The sequence below is a fragment of the Dipodomys merriami genome, unplaced genomic scaffold (assembly GCF_024711535.1).
Source record: "Dipodomys merriami isolate MVZ:Mamm:240054 unplaced genomic scaffold, mDipMer1.0.p SCAF_8, whole genome shotgun sequence".
Lineage (NCBI taxonomy): Eukaryota > Metazoa > Chordata > Mammalia > Rodentia > Heteromyidae > Dipodomys > Dipodomys merriami.
The window spans coordinates 3409586-3431935 of record NW_027206401.1 but is presented as its reverse complement, the minus strand read 5'-3'; the positions used below and the strand labels follow the sequence as shown (position 1 = coordinate 3431935).

General features: G+C 35.5%; 1 protein-coding gene across 6 annotated transcripts in view; it reads left to right on the top strand.

Moving 5' to 3' along the window:
* The window catches only part of Qki (QKI, KH domain containing RNA binding), a 133597-nt gene that overhangs the window by 22659 nt on the left and 88588 nt on the right, over positions 1 to 22350 (top strand). For all 6 annotated transcript variants that reach the window (XR_011369455.1, XM_070010998.1, XM_070010999.1 and 3 more), the window contains exons 2-3: positions 5572 to 5714; positions 22001 to 22117. Coding sequence is in view for 5 of the 6 variants with exons in the window: in XM_070010998.1 (XP_069867099.1) it covers positions 5572 to 5714; positions 22001 to 22117 (260 nt within the window). In the remaining variant the exon portion in view is untranslated. The remainder of the gene's footprint in view (positions 1 to 5571; positions 5715 to 22000; positions 22118 to 22350) is intronic.

The window sequence follows — 22350 nt, the reverse complement described above, 5'->3', positions numbered from 1 at the left end:
CAGGTAAGTTGCATTAGATTAGGTAAGAAATAATTGTGGCTACAGCAGAATTAGAGTGAGTAGTAGAGTTTGAAGTGGTGAGAATTACAGTTCTGTGTACATTTTGAAAATTGAGTACATAGTATTTGCTTTTGAACGAGGTATGAGGTGTATGAATGGATTGGCTGTTTTTGAGATCAAGTGGCAGAAGCCTCTTGGAGTTTGGTTTGGCGTGTATCAGGTTGGTGTGTTCAGAAAAAGCTTTCTGATATGGATATCATTAAGCTCTCTGAAGGCAGAGGGTTGCCCTGATGTCCTTTACTAGGGTTTTTGTTAGGTTATTTTGGAAATTTTTATTAAATGATGGCATTTAGTCTCCATTTTAATCATTTGAATTTTAATGATCTAAAAAAGTGCTGCAATCTGCATATTAAATCTCATATTAGGATTTATTTCCAATACTTGTTATAATAAAACATATACTTTAGGAGGCATTAAAAATGTAATAAATGTAGCTCTGCCCTTCCTGTAACATTACTTAGATATTCTGAAATAAGCCAACTGTGGCTTAATTAGAGGCGATCATATTGCTTACCATGTTAAAATGTTTTCATTTCCAATTACTTTGATATTTGAGGGCCTCTTTGTGTTGTTGTTACAAAAACAGAGCTAAGGTATTTTTGCTGAGGTTTTATTTTCCTTTCTAATTCAATCTGGGTGCTTGAGGGCATTACCTTTTGGAATGTTGTGTATAATAGATTGCTTATTATGGCTTAAAAGTAGTCCTCAGATTTTTCCTAGTATGAGAGATTTCTCTTTTATTTGGGCTGCTCTAACCCCTGTGAATGTTATTTGACATCATTTACTTTTGTTTGTGTAATTAAAGAGTTACTCATGCTACCCTGTGATACATGATTACCAGTGGAAACTTTTCCTTCATTGAACTTAGGTAGAAATTGGAATATAATTGAAAAGGCTAATTAAAAAATCAAAGGAATTGTTATCTAGGAAAAACAATGCATTTTCCCCTGCTATGTAGACATAACTTTCCAAATGCTCAGAAGGCCAGTTTTGCTTTTAGTCTGATTTGAAGTCATTAGGGACTTGGAATTTCTGGTTAGTTGTTAGGGACTTGGGATTTCAAGAAGGTAAACACAGGGACTAACCTAAATGATTAAGTATAAAGAACCTGGTTGTGGGAGGATTCAGTACCTCACAAAGGTAACACTTAAATCCTGATGTCCAGAAGTTGGAAGACATTTCCAGGAGGAGAATTGAATCCTTTGAGGACTGAATAGGTAATTGAGTGTATCTGGACTGCCCTTACATGTAGGGATTCAGAACACAAAATGGAGTTGGCTTTCGGGAGATGGAAGATGCAAAGACTCCTAAATGTTGGTACTTTAGAGCAGATAGAAACCACAGAAATGATTTGATTTGGTATAACTTGACCATCTTATACATTAAAATATTGAGACCCAGAAAGTTAAGTTCAAAGCCATAAGAAAAATGGTTCTGGGATTTATCCCTGCCAACATGGAGTTGACAGTTACTTCCTATGGAGAGGTCATTATTTATGGATTTTAATCTTCCTGTTCTGTGAGGTTTTAAGTGAGTATGTTTTTCCTAAATAGGGTCTATTAAACTGTAACTAAAAATTATATAATCTATGAAGATTTTAAGGAAAGCCATCTTTAGTTAAGATTAATATTAGAAGTTTTACCTGTGTATTTTTTTTTTTTGGAGAATAGTAGATACTTTATTTAAGCACTTCCTTAAATAAAAAAAAAACTTGTTTATTTTGGGTACCAAGTACTTTAAGAAGGTAAACATTGTAATTTTAATTTGATTTAGTGTTAATCAAATTGCAGAATAAATTATTTTGTTTGATTTTTATTAGGTCTACTAGTAAAAAAGTGTTTTTTCATTGAGTAGGATAAATTTTTTTCCATAGGCTAAGGCATTTGTGTGACATTCATTCTTTGCCCACAACTAGTTATTCCTTCTTCCCATCTCTGGTCTCCGGAACAAATAACTCTGATGGCTCAAACTAAAGCTTTTAAAATTTTAATTCTTTGTTTTTAAATAAATTGAGACCTACAGAAAAATAGAAAATAACACTCATGACTCATAACTATAGTACAGTATAGGAATTAGAAAATACACACGAATCGAGGACTGTTCACTAGTTTACAAGTCATATTGCATGTGGTGAGAGTTCCTTTTTTTATTGCCTCCAATGTGTGACTTTTGACTTAAGACATTTTTGAGGAATTATTTTGTGATGTATTCTGCAGTTTCTCTTGATCAGATTGAGGTTATCTATCCTGGGCTAGGAAAGAGCACACAAGTACTATTGTGTCACCTCAAACTAGTGCACCAAACTAGGGAGCACACATACATTTTTTTTTTTTTTTTTTTTTTTTTTTGGGTCCGGTTGTGGGGCCTGAACTCTGGGCCTGGGCACTGTCCCTCAGCTCTTCAGCTCAAGGCTAGCACTCTACCACTTGAGCCACAGCGCCACTTCCGGCTTTTTCCTTTTTGCTTATGTGGTGCTGAGGAATCGAACCCAGGGCCTCATGCCTGCAAGGCAAGCGCTCTACCACTGAGCCACCTTCCCAGCCCCACACATACATTTTAACTTGATCACTTTGGGTTAAGGTGATACCTGTCATAAAAGTACTTTTTCCCCTCTTTATAATAATGTCATGTGGGGAGATTTCATCTATTCAATTATTTATGTGAATATAGCCTTACATTCTAATCTGTTACTGTCATTCCTATTGTAAGGTATAACTCATATTAATTAACACATTTTTTTATATACTAACAGCTCTGTCACTTGAGCTGAACCCCTGGCTCTTTTTACTTTACTTATTTTCCAGATAGGGTATTAAAGTCCCTAGTCCCCTCTCCCCCAGGGCTGGCCTTGAACCCTGAGCTCCCTATCTGTCCCTCTGCTGTAGTTGTGATTGCAGAATATACCATCATTTCATAAAGATTACGACTATATCTGAGTCATCTTATTCCCAACAGCTTTGTCTTGAAAACAATTGTGTTCTTCAGTTGCATGATATGTTCAAGACTGAAAAATAATAATAGAAACAGTGCTTACCTGTCTCCCAGATTAGACTGGTTTATTTACGTTTAGTGCTTAGCTTATTGCTCCCTTCATTTACCCCCTCACTCACCTGTTCCATCAGGCACTTACTGAGGACCAACCCATTCAGTATTTTAGAAGCTGGAGGCATAGGGGCTGGGAAGGTGGCTCAGTGGTAGAGCGCTTGCCTTGCATGCATGAGGCCCTGGGTTCGATTCCTCAGCGCCACATAAGCAAAAAGAAAAAAGCCGGAAGTGGCGCTGTGGCTCAAGTGGTAGAGCGCTAGCCTTGAGCTGAAGAGCTGAGGGACAGCGCCCAGACCCAGAGTTCAGGCCCCACAACCGGACCCAAAAAAAAAACAAAAAACAAAAAAAAAGAAGCTGGAGGCATAGTAGGCAACACTTCTGTGGTACATTTAGTTATTAATAAAAAAACAAAGGTGTTTATAGAAATTATAACTAAAATAGTAAATGTATTCTATCATCTAACTTAGTTTATGTGTATAGAAGGTTGTTGGTTCTGTGTTACTTATATGTATGTTATATTAATGTCATATTTGCACTAATATTTAAAAGTTGTTTACCATTGATTCTTTTAATCTTCCTAGGCTTAATTACCTGGAAAACCATTTTTCCCCTCCCTGATTGGGTTACATTATATGGTATTTATTACAATAGATTGTTAAACATTGAACTGTTCTTAAATTCATAGTAACAAATTCTGTATTATTTTGGTGCAATTTTTAATATGCTGGTGGATTTTACTTATTTTCCATCTGTAGTTTAAGCAGTTTTTATGTATGATTTTTCTATGAGACTATTACTGTCAAGTTTATGTATTGTTGCTGTGCTAACTTAATAACAAGGATTAGGCAGTTTCTGAAGAAATTTAAATGATAAATTACCTAAAATGCTTTTATACAGAGATCTTGACTAAAACATATGTGAAGTTTTAATTAAAAATTTCTAATGCTCTTTGGTTAAGCAAAACACTATCTTGATACTGGACATTATTATGAAGGATTTCATGATAAAACTAGAAGTATACAAATAATTACACTTTTACATTTTATAGTATAAGACACGCAAATGCAAAGTACAGTTTATAAAAATGTACTTTATTACATAAAGTACTAAAAAAGTGAATTCTTGTCATATCCAAGGTACTCTCTTGCTTTTATACTGTTTCCATTTGCTGTTGCTGAAGCAGAAAATGGGCAGGGTTTTCTTTTTTTGGGTGGTTAAGATTTGATAATTGAGTAAGAACACCTTTGACCCATACCTTTTTCCTGTGTTGGATATTAACTGATTTAAGTAAATAGTTAAGAAAATTAAGGAGTACATTTGTATCTGATAGTTCCTTAATATTAGTTGGCTGAAATTTCTTATTTGGAAAATATGCAGCATTCACTTACTTGGATGAAAGCCTTTTTCCCAAGGAAGATAGTAGGTAGGCATTGTTATGTAGAGTGCAGTGAGCGTTAACTTAGTTGCTCACTAACCATAATTACATTCCTTGTGGCTTGTTCCACTGTCCAGAAAGAATCCTGTCCTCTAGGACCTGCTATAAGCTTAATAGGTACTTGAAGTAGTAATCAATTTTCTTCATAGGATTTGATTCATAAAGTCATCTACTAAAAAATTTATATATGAGCATTTAATGTAGTTTCCTTTTAAATGTCTTTCTAGCATTTTCAATAATCCAGGATTGTTTTATTTTCCTTAACCTTTCTTCCCTTGAAATTTCTTGGTGCTTCAATCCATGGTATTACCTTTAGCTCTTTATTATATTTTTGTAGAATTTGGCACTGTTGGATCACCTTAGCATGTATGACACCTCTCTTTCAGGTCTCCTATCTGCTCCATGTCTTCTCTGTTTGGATCTTACCTTTCTCCTTGAATGTTGCTTTTCTTAAAGTTCATTCAGTTCTTTCTTCCTTTGCCTTCTCTAAGACATTACATCTCATATAGCTTTAATTGCTAAAAAAAAATAAATATGTATCTTACATATACTTCTGCCAAACTTGTAGCTTATTGTCTATAAAACATGTTTGACTATTGTAAAGATATCTAAAATGTTAGTTAAATGTACAGTTTAAATCTCATTCCAACAGATTTTAAAAGTATAAAAGGGCCTTTGGTATTAGGTTTTTTGGGGTGGGTATATGTGTGTATGTGTGTGCGTGTGCAGTCATACGTACTTTATTGAGGCTATTTGAAATGATTTGCCTCATTAAACATGAAAATTTAGGTAAAATAAGTCATCATATTGTTTTAAAGTTCAGGCTCAGAAGTTTATTTTCATAAAATGTATTATTTGATAAAATGTAAAATTTGATTTATGATAGAATAGGCCAGATGTTGTTCACTGGAGTTGTTAACATTTTATCAATGAAATCTTCCCCTTACCTCTCTTTTTTTTTTTTTTAATCTTCTTGGGCTAGCAAGAACTTTTTTTTTGTCTAACACATTTAAAATTTTTACTTTTAACAGAAATTAGCAGAGTACGGAAAGACATGTACAATGACACATTAAATGGCAGTACAGAGAAAAGGAGTGCAGAATTGCCTGATGCTGTGGGACCTATTGTTCAGTTACAAGAGAAACTTTATGTGCCTGTAAAAGAATACCCAGATGTAAGTATATTTTGTTGCTTTATTCAGCTTTTTTTCTGCTTCACATGCTGTGGGAAGAGATAAATTTGTTGATAAATAAGCATAATCAGCTACTTTAAAAGATTACATGGAGGAGGGGCTGGAAGTATTAAATAATTTTATATGGATAGTTTGAAATTGTTCTTTGTAAACCAGGCAGGTGTCTCACACCTGTAATCCTAGCTGCTGGGGAGGAAGAAATAAGAGAGTTGTGGTTTAAGCTGAGTTCTGCAAAAACTAAAAAAATAAAGCAGACTCTATCTTGAATAACAAGCCTGGCATATTGGAACATGTCTGTAATCCAGGTATACAGGATACATAGGTAAGAGGGTTATGGTCCCACTCTGACTCAAAAGAAAAGTTGAAGTCACCTGAAAAATAACTACAACTGAAAAGGCTTTGTGTCTCAAGTGGTAGAGTAGCTGCCTTGGCTTGTGCAAGACCTGGGGTCAAGCCCCAGTACTTCCAAACAAAACAAATAGCTTCCTCATCTTGGTTGCTTTCTTAAATATTCTCTGTAAGCATCTTATAAATAGTATTCTTGTTCTGTACCAGCTGATTACTAAAATCCTGATTCTGTCTTTGTTACAAAGCTCTATATGATACAGTCCATTTAGTTTTCTCTGACCTCTTCTTACATGACTTTCTTCTTCACTGAGTTGTAATCACATTGACTTTTAGAACAAGTCAAATCTATTCCCAGCCTCAAGACCTTTAAATTTACTTGTACCATGCTGTTTACTGGCTTCTTTTCACTAAGCATTGAACTTAAATATCCCTTCAGAAACTTCTCCTGGCCAGTTCATCTCAAAGTCATCTGGCTGTGTTTTACATAGTTGAGTTAGTGTCTGTCTCTTGCTCTCTGCAGCAGCACTTTTGGTACTTTTCTTGTTTATTTTTTCCTCTCTTCCCAGCAGTACATAAAATAAGAACTTTTATTTGCTGCTCCATCTCCCATATTGTTGTCACATAATAGCATCCAATACCTGTTGAATAGATAAAGGAAAAATGTGGCTTCTTTCCTGGTTTCTGAAGACTTCTTTGAAAGCATATGGAAAAAGGAGTTGGTATTATAATGTCAGAAATGTGATTTTTAAGTAGGAGAACAGATTATTAATCTTTATATGAGAAATAAGGGTCTTAAGCTGGGTTAACTTTCACAGTTTTGTATTTCCAGTATGTTTTTATAATTTACATGTTTTCTTTTTATAAACATGGATTTTTGTACATTGTCTTTACAGTTTGTACATTTATTACTATAAGCATATTCGGTTGTAAATATGCAAATAATTCAGGTTAATGCCAGCTAAAGAAGAGTTTGTGGGAACATTTTTGGGCAATACAAACATTACAGGCATTTTCTGGAGAGCAAACATTCACATGAGGGCAGAAACTCCAGGGAGGGAGGGAGGGAGAGTAATAGAGTTGTAATTCATAGGAGGAGAGAAGTAGGTACAAAACAATGTGATTTCCACATTTTAAAAAAGTACCTTGAAGTTTTAGTTACAAGAATTTGTTCAGCAAAATTGGAATAGATCATTGTTACGGAAAATTTTCTTCTTTAAGTTACTAATACATACTGATAGTAATTGCTTTAGGGGTCAATACAAGGAAGATTGTCTGACATTTTAAAAATGAAATCGGTGATTGTTGTGTCTACATTTGTCAGTATAAGAAAAAGATGTATTTTAGAACTGTGAATTACATATTTCCTGTATGAAACATATATGCACTCTTTTTAAACTTAATTTGTCTTGGAGATTATTCCATATGCTTCTCTTCCTGCTCCTGTTTATATGGAAGCTTGCTTTTGTGAGTGCATTTATATTATTTGGCTAAAACAATTTTATTAAACTCAAGAGGCAGAGTGTATAATAATCAGAATTGCAAATGCAGATCCCAGATTATAGCAGCTCTTCTTATTTTGTGTACCTGGGGCATTTATTTGCCCCTCTTAATTGGTTCTCACTGTATCATCTCTACAGTGGTGATATTAATTTAATCTTAAGTGAGTTCATACTTGGAAAACACCTTGATGATATCTAAGTGTTAACAGAATGTAAGTTCTATGAAGGCAGAGATGACTTTGTTGCTTTTTTCCTTTATCCCACTGTTACATTCTAAATGCTTAGAATAGTGTCTGGTAAATTGTAGATGCCTGCTAAGTATTTAGGGTGTGTGTGTGTATTTATATGTATATAAGTATAGGTATAGATAAATATATGTATATGTGTAATCTGTGGTATTACATGGAGGTAGTTTGTCTGTCTGTCTATCTATCTATCTATCTATCTATCTATCTATCTATCTATCTATCTATCTATCTATCTATCTATCTATCTATCTAATCTATCTAGTCTATCTATCTTGCTGATGATGGAATCCCCGAGGCCTTAGCCTCTTAGCACTGATAAGCAAGTACTCTACTATTGAACTATATTTCCAGCCACAGATAGTATGTAGACTTGGGACTGAGTAGTTTGGCTGAAGTTCTGTCAATTAAGAGCCAGGCCTACACGTTCTAGACCTTCTCCATTTTCATCCCTGTTAGATTTACGCTTAAGATCCAGTGGGTATTCAGGGTATGCTCGTGTCATGAGGGTCATCAGAGCTGTGTGTGTCTTCAGAGCTAAGAAAGAATGTTAAACAGATAACTTGCACATCCCAACTCTCCTTTTTCCAGACTGGCAAATTGAATGGGCTGAGAAACAGGCTTAGGTTGATACAACCTAAGCCTTACCATGCAACTTACTGTGTGTTTATTCAGGTTGAGTATCCCTTACCCAATCTGTTAGAGATTTGATACTTTTCAGATTTTGGGGGGAGAGAGAGAGAGAGAGAGAGAGAGAGAGAGAGAGAGAGAGAGAGAGAGAGAGAGAGAGAGAGAGAGAGAGAGAGAGAGAGAGTGTACACATGCGCGCGCACGCACACACACATATATACACACATATAGATATAATGGTAAATCATAGGGATATCAGAAGATATCATCACCATATCTGAACATGAAACTCATTTATTATATGTATACCTGAGAATATATGGTCTGAATGTAATTGTGTACAGTTTTTTGTTGTTGTTGTTATTTTTCTGGGCATGAGGCTGAACTCAGGGCCTGTGCACTGTCCCTGAGCTCTTTTGCTCACGACTAACTCTCTATCACTTTGAATCACAATTCTACTTTTAGTTTTTGAGTGGTTAATTGGAGATAAGAGCCTCACGGGGACTTTTCTGCCCCTGCTGGCTTTGAACTTGGATCCTCAGGTATTAGCCTCTTCAGTAGTAAGGATTATAGGCATGAGCCACTGGTGCCCAGCTTATATACTGCTTTTTAGTGGTATACATTTTGACAGCAATCATTCATATGAAGTCAGATATGGAATATTCCATTTGTGATGTGTCATTCGTGTTTGTAATTAGAAGTTCTAGAGTTTGGAGCCTTCTGGGTGTTTTGTGTTATAGTTTTTCACTTTGTATTAGGTGACCTGAATTTGAATCATTTATACTTTATTATGGTCTCATTTTCAACAGAAACCTACCTTAGTTTTTTTTTTGTATATAACCTGCTTTACCTTTACCATATTGAAATAAAACTTTTCAACAGGTAGCTTGGAGTTAATTAACTAAAATTTTGGTTAATTCTTTTATTAGGAAAGCATAGTTTGTGTCAATAAACCTAGACATAACAAAGTAAGTTTATAAACTTTTACTGGAAGTACTGGGGTTTGAACAAAGGGGCTTCTTGCTTGTTTAGGTACACTCCCGCTTGAGCCATATGGGCATTCTTATTCTCTCCCACATAGCTGGTATTAGAGACCTGAGCCACCATGCCTGGCCTGAAATTAAAGTTTGATCACCATTAAAAAAAAAAAAATTCTTCTTCAAGTTCCAAAATAGTTCTAGTTAGCAACTTAGATATTGTAAACTTGGTCATCTCTTTTACCTGTGGGATAATTTTTTTTCCTTATTATGTGGTAAGGAATTTTGACTGTGTTCAAAAATAAGTTTATGCTATGTTTGAGATTAAAGTACAGGACTTTATAAGATTGTATCTAAACTTTGTTAATTTGACACTTAAGGGAAGCGTAAAATAAAATTTAAAAAATTAGAAACTAGGTACATGAAAGTTAGGGTCTGATGGTATAGCCCACTGGCAAAGCACATGCTTTAAGTTCAATTTTGACCTGAACACCACCCCCTTCCACCAAAAAAGGAAAAAAAAGGAATGAAAATAGAAGGGGAAAAAGTGGAAAAAGAAACAGATAAAAACAGCAAAATTTTTGTGTTTCTTTAGTCAAACCAGTGCACAGTGTGCTAGGTAACTGTGCAAAGACAGTCTCCTATTAACTCCTACAGACACAGTGGAAAACAAGGGCCTAGACCAGGCACTAGATGTTACAGTGAAAAGTTCTTTTCTGTTACAAAGTGGAGACTGGCAGTGAGGGAAACTCAGCTAATAGTGCCTTTCTTCAGGAACAGAGAAGACAGAATATAGAAAAAGAGCATAATAAAATAGTGGAAGCAAAAGTAAGATGTGATAAACTTACCATATTAAAAATCACATAAATTGACTTCATAACAATGTAAAAGTTTGCATTCAAAAATATTCAATTTGACTTTCAGAACAGTTTATTGGTTGACAATTTTTGTGCAGAAAAACTTAGCTATCAGCTTTACAAGCCTTCCTGATCTATGATCAGAACTTCGCATTTCATCTCCCACACTTGTCTTGAGGTGAAACTGGTTTAGCCCAGCCTTTATTTAAGAAAACATGTTCTTTTTTTATATTTTTTATTGTGAAAATACTGTACAGAGGGGTTACAATTACATGGGCAAGATAATGAGTACATTTCTTATCAAGCATTGTAGCCTCCTCCTTTGTTTACCCTTCCCATTCCTTCCCAGCCTCCTCCCCCCTGCCCCCCCAAACATGTTCTTTTTAGACATTATACGTGCCATGGAAATACAGTGATAAATGCAGCTTAAAGGTTTTCATAAACATAGTTCCCCTCATTCTTACACTTGAGTCTGATTCCATTTCTTCTTTTTTTTTTTTTTTCTCTCTTTTTATTTTTTTGTCAGTCATGAGGCCTGAACTCTGGGCTTGGGTGCTAGCCCTAGCATTTCAGTTCAAGGCTAGTGCTCTACCACTTGAGCCACAGTGCACTTTTGGCTTTTTCTGCTTATGTGATGCTGAGGGCTTCATGCATGCAAGGTAAGTCTCTACCACTGAGCCACCTTCCTAGCCCCTGATTCCATATCTTTTGGTTGTCTTTGCTGGGCTCTTTGGCTCTTAGCTGCACTCTGCTATTTGAGCCAGACCTTCTAGTTCCATTTTTTTCCTGGCTAATTGGAGTCTTCAGTTTGTTTGCTCTGGCTGGCTTTGAATTGAAACCCTTGATTGGATTATAAGCATAAGCCACTAGTGCCTGTTGATAATTCTGGGTTTAATTTTTTGAGGCAGGTCTGTTTTCTGTGATGGCTATGATTTATATTCCCATTGAGAGTAAACAAATGTTCCCTATTCACATTCTTGCTAACACACATATCTATTTTTCTTTTTTATAATAACCATGTGAAATGGTATTTCATTTCATTTTATTTTTTTTCCCTGGATGGAAATTATTTTATTTAATTTTTTAAAATATATTTTTATTGTGAAAATACTGTACAGAGGGGTTACAATTACATGGGTAAGATAATGAGCACATTTCTCCTGCTTTGTTTCCCCTTCCCATCCCTTCCTATCCTCCTCCATCCCCCTCCCATCCCCCCACCAAAGTTGTAAAGTTCGTTTTTCGACATAACGACTTGTACATCTCATTGTTGCAATGGGTCCTCCTGTATCCCTGTTTTAACAATTTGTTTTTTCCCTTCCCCTCCACATATACCAACATCATATATAGTGAAAGCAGGGGTTATTCCATGGGGGAGGGACATACAAGGCAGCAAAGACATAATCTTATAAATTTGTTAGAAACAATCGCATGAAAGATCTCTCTCTCTCTCTTTTTTGTCAGTCGTGGGGCTTGAGCTCTAGGCCTGGGAGCTGTCCCTGAACAATTTAGCTCAAAGCTCATGCTCTGCCACTTGAGCCATAGCGCCACTTCTAGTTTTCTGGTGGTTTTTTTTTTTTTTAATATTGTGATTAAGTGATTACATAATTTCCCAAATTTCACAGTATTGTGGAATAATGATGCTCATTTAAAGTCACAAGCTTATTCTAACTTTCCTGATGCAAATTATCTATCACGGTCTGTAGCATATAACGGTATACACATATACACCATACATGTGATCAGCAGCATGGGGCTATTTAGTAGTGGTTCGACCATATGAGTGGAAGTTCTTTGTTTCTTAAGTCCTGTTAATTTTGTCGTATCACCTAACATTTTGGATTTAACATCCACTTATCAGGGATAAGTACCATTTGTCTTTTTGCTCTTGGCTTACCTCGCTCAACACGATTTCTTCTAGCTCCATCCATTTCCCTGCAAATGCCATTATTTTGTCAGTGAAATGGTATTTTAATTGTGTGGGGTTTTGTTGCTTTTTGGTCAGTCATGGGACTTGAACTCAGGGCCTAGGTGCTGTCCATGAACATTTTTGCTCAAGGCTAAGGCTCTACCTCTTTGAGCCACAGTGCTGCTTCTGTTTTTTTTGTTTTTTTGTTTTTTTTTTTTGCAGGGGTGGGGGTGGTTTTAATTTGAGATAAGAGTCTCACAGATTATCCTGCCTACTCTGGCTTTGAACTGAGATCCTTAGATCTCAGTCTCCTGAATATATATCTAGGATTATATGGTTTTGACTAGTGACAGAAAGCATCCTTTTTTGTTGTTGGACATTTAGACACCTTTGGAAAATTGTCTCTTCAAGTTTGTCACCTATCTTTAAATTGAAATTATTTTCCTTCTTAAGATGCCTTAAGTTCTTAATATCTTGACATGGATATTAACTTCTTAATCCAGATATTTAGTTTACAGATACATTCTCTCATTCTTTTTGGTCTTTGATTCCTTTACTCTGTAGAAGCCTTTTAGCTTGATAGTTCCTATTTTTACTTTTTTGTAGTCTGTTTTTCATATCATTTCTAAAAAAAAAGCCAAGACCAGTATCAGAGCTTTTCAACCTTACTTTTTTCCTATGAGTCTTAAAATTTCAAGTCATACATTTAAATCTTTAATGTATTTTGATTTAGTCTTTGTATATAGTGAAAAGTCAGGGGTAAGGGTCCGCCTCCTCCGCCTCCGCCTCCGCCTCCACCTCCTCCTCACTATGGTTTGATCTTGGGTACTCTACCACTTGAGTCTTGGCTCTAAGCCGTTTTGTTTTGAGTTCTTCAGACCCTGTCTCTTGCTAGCCTTGCTCAGTCTGACCTTTGATGCCCCAGACTCTTGAGTAGGTGACATTATAATTACTGTGTTCCACCGCAGTCACTCCAGTTTTATTTGAATGTGGAGATGCAGTTTTTGTCAGTATGGTCCCAAAAGCAATTATTGTAGAGACTATCCTTTCTCCATTGTTTATTCCTGATCTCCTTATTAGTTGCCATCTGTGAATGAGTTACTTCTAGGTTTCTGTTCCTTTGGTTAACTTCATTTTTATGTCAGTACTGTATTGTTTTGATTACTCTTACCTTTGTAATATAATTTGAAATCAGGAAGTGCAATTTCTCTAGATTCAGTTGTTGTCATGATTGCTTTATCTATTTTGGAGACTTTTGTAGTTGCAAAGAGGTTTTAGAAATTATTTTCTGTTTCTTTGAAAAATGCCTTTAGGAATTTGATTAAGGATTTCATTGAGTCCGTAGACATGTTAAAAGTAGTCATTTTTTTGAGTCCTTCAACATGGGATAACATCATTTTGGTTCTATTTTAAGTTATGTTTGCCTTCTTAATTTTTCTTTGAATATTTTGTTAGTGCATATATATGTATATAACTGCTTTGTGTATGATTTTATTAACTGCTGCTTTATATTTATTTCTGCTTTCATCTTTGTATTTCCTTTTTTCTGTTTAAGCCTATAGCATTATGTATTTTCAAGCAATCTCCTTTCCAGTTTTTTTGTGTGTTTTTAATTGTAAAAATACTGTACAGAGGGGTCCTATCCAGTTTTAAAAAATTATTCAAAGAATGAGGATTCAAACAATTTAGAATATCTTAGTTTACATGACCACAATTTTGAATTTTGGTTATAAACACTAATTTGCTTTCTTTGTAACAGTTGAATTCTTTTCTTACATAGTTCTTACAAGTTTTGTGTAGTAAACACAGATGCTTAAAAAGTCTGAAACACTGAAAGGTTTATCAAATTGTTCTTATATTAACTGTGTAGTATAAGTTACTTGTTTCTCTAAGAGACATTTGAGGATTTAATCTAGAATTAATCTAATATTAATAATAGATTAATATACATCTAATATTAATCTAATATTAATCTAATGTTTATCTAGAATTAATTGAAAGTGGAAAAGGGAGAAGACATTTGTTGCCTCTCTTCCTAAAAGCCATCTTGATAGAATCATTTTTGTATTTTTGAAAAACAGTTGTCCTTGTGGATAGGCACTACTCTTAAATAGCTACCTCAAATAGGCTCACTAGTAGATCCACTTGGTCCTTTTCTTTGCCTTCTTAGTGAAAGACTTTTATTCACAAATACATATACACTTTTAGATTGGTGTGTTTAATATCTAACATGACCATGTTGTATGTGATAGAATATGAGGTTTGTGAACTAATTAAAACCACCCTGGAAATAGGTGATACGAAAGTGAAATATGAAATAAAAGATACTGTATTTTAAAACCAATTTGTTTCTTGTGTAAAACAATTGAAAGAAGTGCGTGGCATTTGTTCTAATTTTGTACTTACAAAAAGAGATTCTTTTTTTTTTTTTTTTTTGGTCCGGTCGTGGGGCCTCAACTCTGGGCCTGGGCGGTGTACCTAAGCTCTTCAGCTCAAGGCTAGCGCTCTACCACTTGAGCCACAGCACCACTTCCGGCTTTTTTTTCTGCTTATGTGGTGCTGGGGAATTGAACCCAGGGCCTTAAGCATGCAAGGCAAGCACTCTACCACTGAGCCAACTTCCCAGCCCCAAACAGAGATTCTTTAACCACTTTTTATCAGTTACTAATTCTGTTAATGTATCACAGGAAGTTTTATCCATTAGTTATTAAACAGTTCCTGGAAACATTTCTCTTTCTGTCATTGGGTTAAATCTGTCATTTTTATTAAAAATTTAGTGAGCATCAGTGAATAGCATTAGACATGATTGTTGTTAAACTTTTAGAAATTCCCATGCTTCTTGGCAGAAATATAATCGTGAGATATAGAGAAGTTCTGTTCTTAAAAATGGTAGAGTTAATGAATGTCTTTTTATTTCTTTTTTTTCTTTACATTTTGGATTTTAAAGTTGCACTTAACTGAGGCTGTTTGAAATTGTTTTCTTTGAAAGTGTTATGATACGGTTTTACTTGAATGAAGCTGCAGAGCTGGCATGATAAGTCAACAGAATGAATTTTAATGCAAGACATAGGATATTAACTTGGAAATTGGTTGCAGTAGACAAAGCAGCTGCTATGATTAATTTTTTTTCATTCTCCCTTACATTTTGTGAAGGATGACCTTGACATTTGCCTTTGCATAAGGATTCCCTTGGTATGCACTCACCATAACAGACTGTCACTTCTTAAGGACAGCAATGATTGGGGTTTTAAGGTTGAGAGAAAATATGTGTCACAAATTTAATCTATTTTTTCTGCTTTAAACACTTTTAAAAATTAGTAATAGTTATAAGAATTCATTAGTTGTGGTTAGGAGCCTTTTTCTGTGTATAATTCCAGCAAAGGAGATCCAAGATAGGACTGCCCCTTTTCCAGATTCCTTCCATCCCTCCTTCCAGCTCTCTCCCTTATTTCCTCCTCTTCTTTCCCCTCCCCTCTCCCTTTCCGACCCCTCCTTCTCATATTTTACTGTATTTAAAAACAGATAACTATTTAGAAACAGATTTATTTGTTGTGTAAAACAGGAAGCAAATCTATTTCTTGTATATTTCAGATGCACTTAGCTTATGAGTTGGTTTGGGAAAATGCCTTTGTAGAGTGCTACCCCTTATTTTAAGAAACAAGCCGACAACCAGAGTTAAGGTATTTTCACTGACTTAGTATTATTATTTTTATTTTTTAATATACATGGCTAATTCCTTACCACCCAGCAAGTCTGGAAAAAATATTTCCTTGTGTGAATTTGAATTTGGAAAGCCATCTTCTGTTATACCGAAAAATTCCCAAAGTAAGCAGAGTAGGTGATAGGATGTGGAGATTATTGTCTCTGTCTGGGTTGTTTTAGAACAGAATGAAAAAGACAAAGCAAAAACATGGAAATACAAAAAAAAAAAAATCAAAGTGAAAGAAATCCCTTAATTCCTGCTCACTCAGTTGATTTTGACAGATTAGAAGTATTTTTTTTCTAAAATTTTTTTTACTGAGATTAAATGACTACATAATCTTTACAATATCATAGCATAGTTATACTTAAAGTCACAAACAAAGAAGTAACACAATGATAATCATTGTGAAGATCTAAAAGTTAGAGGTATTTAAAGGGAGAATTAGAAATATTTAAAGGGAAATTGGTAAACTAGAATGTAGTTCACAAAATTCTCTGTTTAGAGAGTTAAAGAGGTGGAAAAGATAGGGAGGACATGTGAAAAATAAAAGAAATGTACTAACAGATTTAAATGTTTATGTTGTTTTTGTTAAAAAAAATGAGATGGAATGGAGTGGATGCAGAGTTTGACTGAGGAGTGATTTGGAACCTTAAAAACCTGAGGAAGGAGCTTATGTATAAAGAAAAACTGAAATCATGAATAGAAATAAAACCATACCTCAGCAATATCATACTATAGCTACTAAAAATTGTGAGCGGGGCTCAGGAAGCTGAGCTCTGAGGATCAGTGTTTGAAGCCATCCTGGACTGTTAAAGTCCGTGAATCTTAACTCTAACCACCAAAAAGCTAGAAATGGAGGTGTGGCTCAAGTGAGAACACTAGCCCTTGAGCAGAAAAGCAATGATACTCCCAGGCCGTCAAGTTCAAGCCCCAGGACCTGGAAAGAAAGAAAGAAAAGAAAGAAAGAAAGAAAAGGGAGGGAGGGAAGGAGGGAAAAGAAATTTGGGAAGGAGAGAGAAGGAAGGGAAGGAGGGAGGGAGGGAGAGGGAGGGAAAATGAAAAGGTAAAAGGCAGATTTAAAAACAGCAGAATAAAAAACCCTCTTAGCTTTCTTCTCAAAAGTAACAGAATACAGACAACAATGTAAAGAATCTTTAAGATGCTAGAAAAAAAAGGACATAATTCCATCTCCACCAGAAAGAAGACATTTTGTTAAGAAAATATCAAAGATTTTGTTTCTGGCAGAAAAATGACTTTAGTTAGAAAGCTGAGTATGAAAATAGGAATACAAGCTGGGCACACTATAATCCTAGCTATTTAGGAGGGAGAGATCTGAGGATCAGGGTTCCAGCCCAGGCAGGAAAGTCTATGAGATCCTGATCTCCAATAAACCACTCAGAAAACTGGGAGTCGTGCTCTGGCTCAAGTGGTAGAGCGCTTGCCTTGGGTTGAAGAGCTCAGGGAAAGCGCTCAGGCCCAGAGTTCAAGACCCAAACTGACCAAAAAGAAAAAAAAATAGGAATACAGAGCAATCAAAATACATTTATATATCTTAAATGTGTATTGTCTTGACAAAGTAATAATAACTTAGTCTAGTTTAAAAATTGGATTTGCAAATAATGACATTACCTGGATTGAGAATATTGTGTTAACACAATCTGACATCCTTGTGTTGTATGGGAAAGGAATAAAGTAAAAATGAATAGTGATGTTTTAGTCATGTTGTAAGCTCTAGAGTGAACAAGTGTATAACTTCCAGGCTAAAGAAAGGAAATAGGCAAAGATTCTCTTGTGTACCCCTACTCCCACCCACACATAGATGCACATAAGCCAAAGGAATTTACAAGAGGCAGGACATATAGAAAACACATATTATTTAAAGGCTCTTGTAAATTGTACCGTGTTAATAGGATCAGTTAAAATTCAGAAGATTGATTGGATGAAGAACACAAAGCAGTTAAGATGCTGTTTGTAGGATCATTATCATGTAAAATATAAGGATAGCAAAAGATTGAAATAAAAAAATATGAAAAGTCAAATTTTTATTTAGAAATCAACTTACTTACTGTAGTCTTTGTTTTGTTTTGGTTTTTAGCTGATCCTGGGGCTTGAACTCAGGATCTAGATGATGTCCCTGAGCCTCATGTGCTCCAGGCTAGCACTCTACCACTTGACCCACAGCACCACTTCCAGATTTTTCTGAGTAGTTTATTGGAGATGACTCTTACAGACTTTTCTGCCTGGGTTGACTTCAATTGTTATCCTCAGATCTCAGCCTCTTGGGTAGTTGGGATTATAGTCATGAGCTACCAGTGCTGGCCTATTTTAGTTTTTAATTTTAGTATCTCCCCCTCCCCCACCCCCTGCATTATTGGATTGAACTCAGAGCCTCCTGCCAGCTTGCTAGGCAGGTGCTCTGAGATAGGGTCTCTTCTACTTGTGTATTACCATGTTGCTGGGGGTGATGGTGCATGCCATACTCATACTCATTTATTGTAGGAGATGGAGTCTTGGGAATTTTTATGTTTTGGCTTGCCTCAAACTTCAATGCACTGGTTGTCTCTACCTCCCAAATAGAATAGGTTTGAACCACTTCTCCTGACTGATTAGTTTTAAATGTGTTAAACTGCAAAAGGCCAGGAATAAAGATGCTTTTGAAGAAAAGCTTGTACTTATTACATATTAAAGCTTACCATAAAGTTATACCAGTTAATGCAGTGTGATATTGAACCAAGGATCAAGTGGAAAAGAAATGGAATAAAATGGAATAGAATAGAGTGCCCAGAAAGTTTGTATTGCTTAATGACAGGATATATTCTGAGAAACACACTGTTAGACAGTTTGGTTGTTATGTGAACATAAGAGAATATTTTTACAACTGTAGATGATACATATCTCAGGGAAACATGGTAAATATGAGCTATTAGGATCATGATAATTTTTTTATTATTCTTGTTTCTTTTTAATGTGGCTTTGGGCTTTGAACTCAGGGTCTTACTGTTGGTAAGCACTTTACTTCTTGAGCCTTTACCCCTTACTTTTTTTTTGGTTTTTCAAATTTATTTTTCAGATAACATGCTTTTCTTTGAATCATCCTCCCAAATAGTTGCATTTGCCACCATGCTCAGCTCTCATCTTGTTTTACTATAAACTATTACAATTCTTATAAGTTGGGCTCCAATCTTAGTTAGTGATGAAACATGGATTCCACTTGATTGTCTGTAATTAAGTACAGCTCCTTGGCAGAGGCCATAGGGGAGTTATAGTTCTAGGCCAGCCTGGCCAAAGAACAAAAACCACAAAGCCTTCTTGAAAACAGTTTAAAGCAATAGGGGATGGGGAAGTGGCTCAAAGGGTAGAGCTTCATTCAACAGATTTAGCAAGCTGAGACCTTGAATTCAATCCCCAGTATCACCAAAATCAATCAGTAAAAAATGCCAATGACATAATATAGTAACATAGTTATTTATTACTGTGCATAATGGTGTGTGTTCTATTTCTGTACAACTGGCAATGCAGTCACTGTGTTTAGAACAGTATCACCACAAACATGTGAGTGATGTATTCAGCTATGATGTCACTACATTTTATGAATTTCTCAGTTCCCTAATGTCTTACGGCCAACTGTCTGTACATGTGGTCCGTCCTTGTCTGAAATATCATTACATAGTACATGAATGTATTTATAAATGTTTATGACTGTAATACCACTGCAGAGCAACAATTGAGAAAAGATAATCTCATAATAAAATGACCTTTAGAAGTCAATTCTTAGTACATTATAGACCTAAATGTGAAATGCATAACAAGCTTCTAAAAGATAATATAAGAAGGTATTTTGATGACATTGGGGTGAGCAAAGACTTCTTTTAAACAAAACACAGAAAATAACCGTGAAGAGAAGATTGTTTAACTACATTACATTAGACTTTATCATTTCTCCCGAAGAGACCATAAGCGTGAACATAAGAGACCACTAACGTGGAAGAAGGCAAGCTACAGGATAGATGAAGCTATATACATGTTTCCACCAAGTAGAAACAAATACGAAAATTTTAACAGAATACTTTGAATATCAGTATACATGGGAAAGAGATCAATCTTAGTAGCTAGAGGACTGCCAATTGAAACAATAAATACATCAGAATGTCTAGGAAAGAAACACTGACAGTAAGTTTATGTGTGTGTGCATGCTGGTCCTAGGTCTAGAACTCAGGCCTGGGTGCTGTCATTGAGCTTTTTTGCTGAAGGCTGGCACTCTACCACTTGATCCACAGCTCTACTTTTGTTTTTTTGGTAGTTAATTGGAGATAAGAGTCTCAAGGAGATTTCATCCCGTACTGGCTTGGAGCCAGATCTTAGCCTCCTGAGTAGCTAGGATTTTTGACGTGAGCCATGGCACTTGGCTGACAGTAAGTTTGGGGGAGAAATTTTATCAAAACAATTTTGGCTTGGGGGTTTTAAACGTGTGCAATTGTTTATGCACCATCCAAAGGGGATGCGTGTGCGTGTGTGTGCATATGAATGAGTACATGAATACATGAATGTATATGTACATAATTTCTCTTATCTGCAGCATCCTTTTCCTCAAGAATCAGTCCCTAGTCTGTTTCTTTGTCTTGTCTTCTCGTTCATATTAGAGCTCTTCCTAAAGTGTTTGGTGAAGCTTATTTTTCTTTTCATGCTTCAGTGTGAAGCATTGAAAATTTGAAGTGGAAGTTCATGCGTGTGAACAGAGCTTGTCCATTATTAGCTTTTATTTTAGGCTATCGAAGTCACAGCCTTTGAGATGGGAATCAAATAATGGAATATTGGGGCTGTTTTTCCCCCCAATTTTTCTTCTCTTGGTTTTTTTCTAGGAAGAAAACTCTAGCTTATCACATGCAAGTCAGATGTCTCTTGGATTTCAGTGGATTTAGACGATCAGTTCTTTGCTCTTTTCCTATAGTTTTTCTTTCTTAGTGTCAAGTCGTAATTGAGTTCTCAAATTTTCTATTGGTAATGTCTCTAAAATTCTAAGTTCAATTGTTGAATATCATAAAGAATGTGGTCTCTCAAATGGCCTTTGTAGAAGAATTGAGAGACTATTAATTGTTAATGATGTCCCAGATCTTGTTACGTGTGTTGTGCTATAAGCAGGATGCTTACTATAGTTCTCCAAATACTGCTTACAGACTGAAGGTTGTGAGTCTTGACTGTGAGTTAAAGACCATCGTGTCTCAATATCCTGGGGTTGGGAGGCTTTTATCTTTGTACTACCTACCTTTCTACAATCAGTTGTTTAATAGAAAGTATTATGAATGAACTACTTTGTGTGGCAGAGTAAGAATCACTGATATATAGAAGATTGAAGAAGTATTGTGCTTCTTAATTCTTCATGGAAGTCATTTTTGTAGAATTAGCATCAAATATTTTGTCATCTGTTTAATATACTCTGATTTAGATTGTATATCAATAGTATACCAACGGACAATTCATTATTAGTACCCATGGCATATTGTTACAAATTCATAAGTTATATTTAAGCATACCAAAATTGAATATAAAAGAATGAATTAAGGAATAGTTGCACTCTGTATTTAGCAAGAAATTTATGAGAGATCTTATACATGTTGTAAATGTATGCCTTAAAATAATTTTAAAAACCAGAAGTTACGGCTGATAACTGAGATCTTAGATATTTGAGAATCTGAGAGGATCTGAAGGATCATAATTCGGGTCAGCCCAGGCAAAATGTTCCCCAGACCTCATCTCAACCAGTAGATGGGCACAGCGGTATGTGCCTGTCATCTCAGCCACACAGGTGGCCAAGAGTAGGCCAGGAGGATCATGGTTCCAGGTCAAGCCTGAGCCAAAAAAAAATTAGTGAGAAGTCATGTCTAGAGAACAAGTTAGATATGGCTGCATACACTAATTGTCCCAACTATGGCAGGAGTAGTATGTAGGATATGCTGGCCTAGGTAGCACCCTACCTCAGAAATAGCCAGCAAAAAGGCCTCACTTGTAAAGTGCCATGCTAGCAAGTGTTAAGACTGCTCTTTCCTCTCCTCCTAAACTTCAGAAAGTAAATAATTTTTGTGACTTTATTTTTTAATTCCAGTTTAATTTTGTTGGGAGAATCCTTGGACCGAGAGGACTTACAGCCAAACAGCTTGAAGCAGAAACAGGATGTAAAATAATGGTTCGAGGCAAAGGCTCAATGAGGGATAAAAAGAAGGTAAGTCCCTGAATACCAACAAGTCTTGATGTGATTAACTCACACTTTGGCATTCTAGTAATAAAGCTCTATATTAACTCACAGTTTGTCATTCTAGTAATAAAGCTCTAAATCGTATAAAAGTTGAGCGCCATATTCATGTTGGAAAACTAGAAACATTTTAAAGGTGCTCTCTTGATTTTCCCTGCCTATTCACATTTTTCATTTAAGAATTGGTGACCAGTTATCCTAGC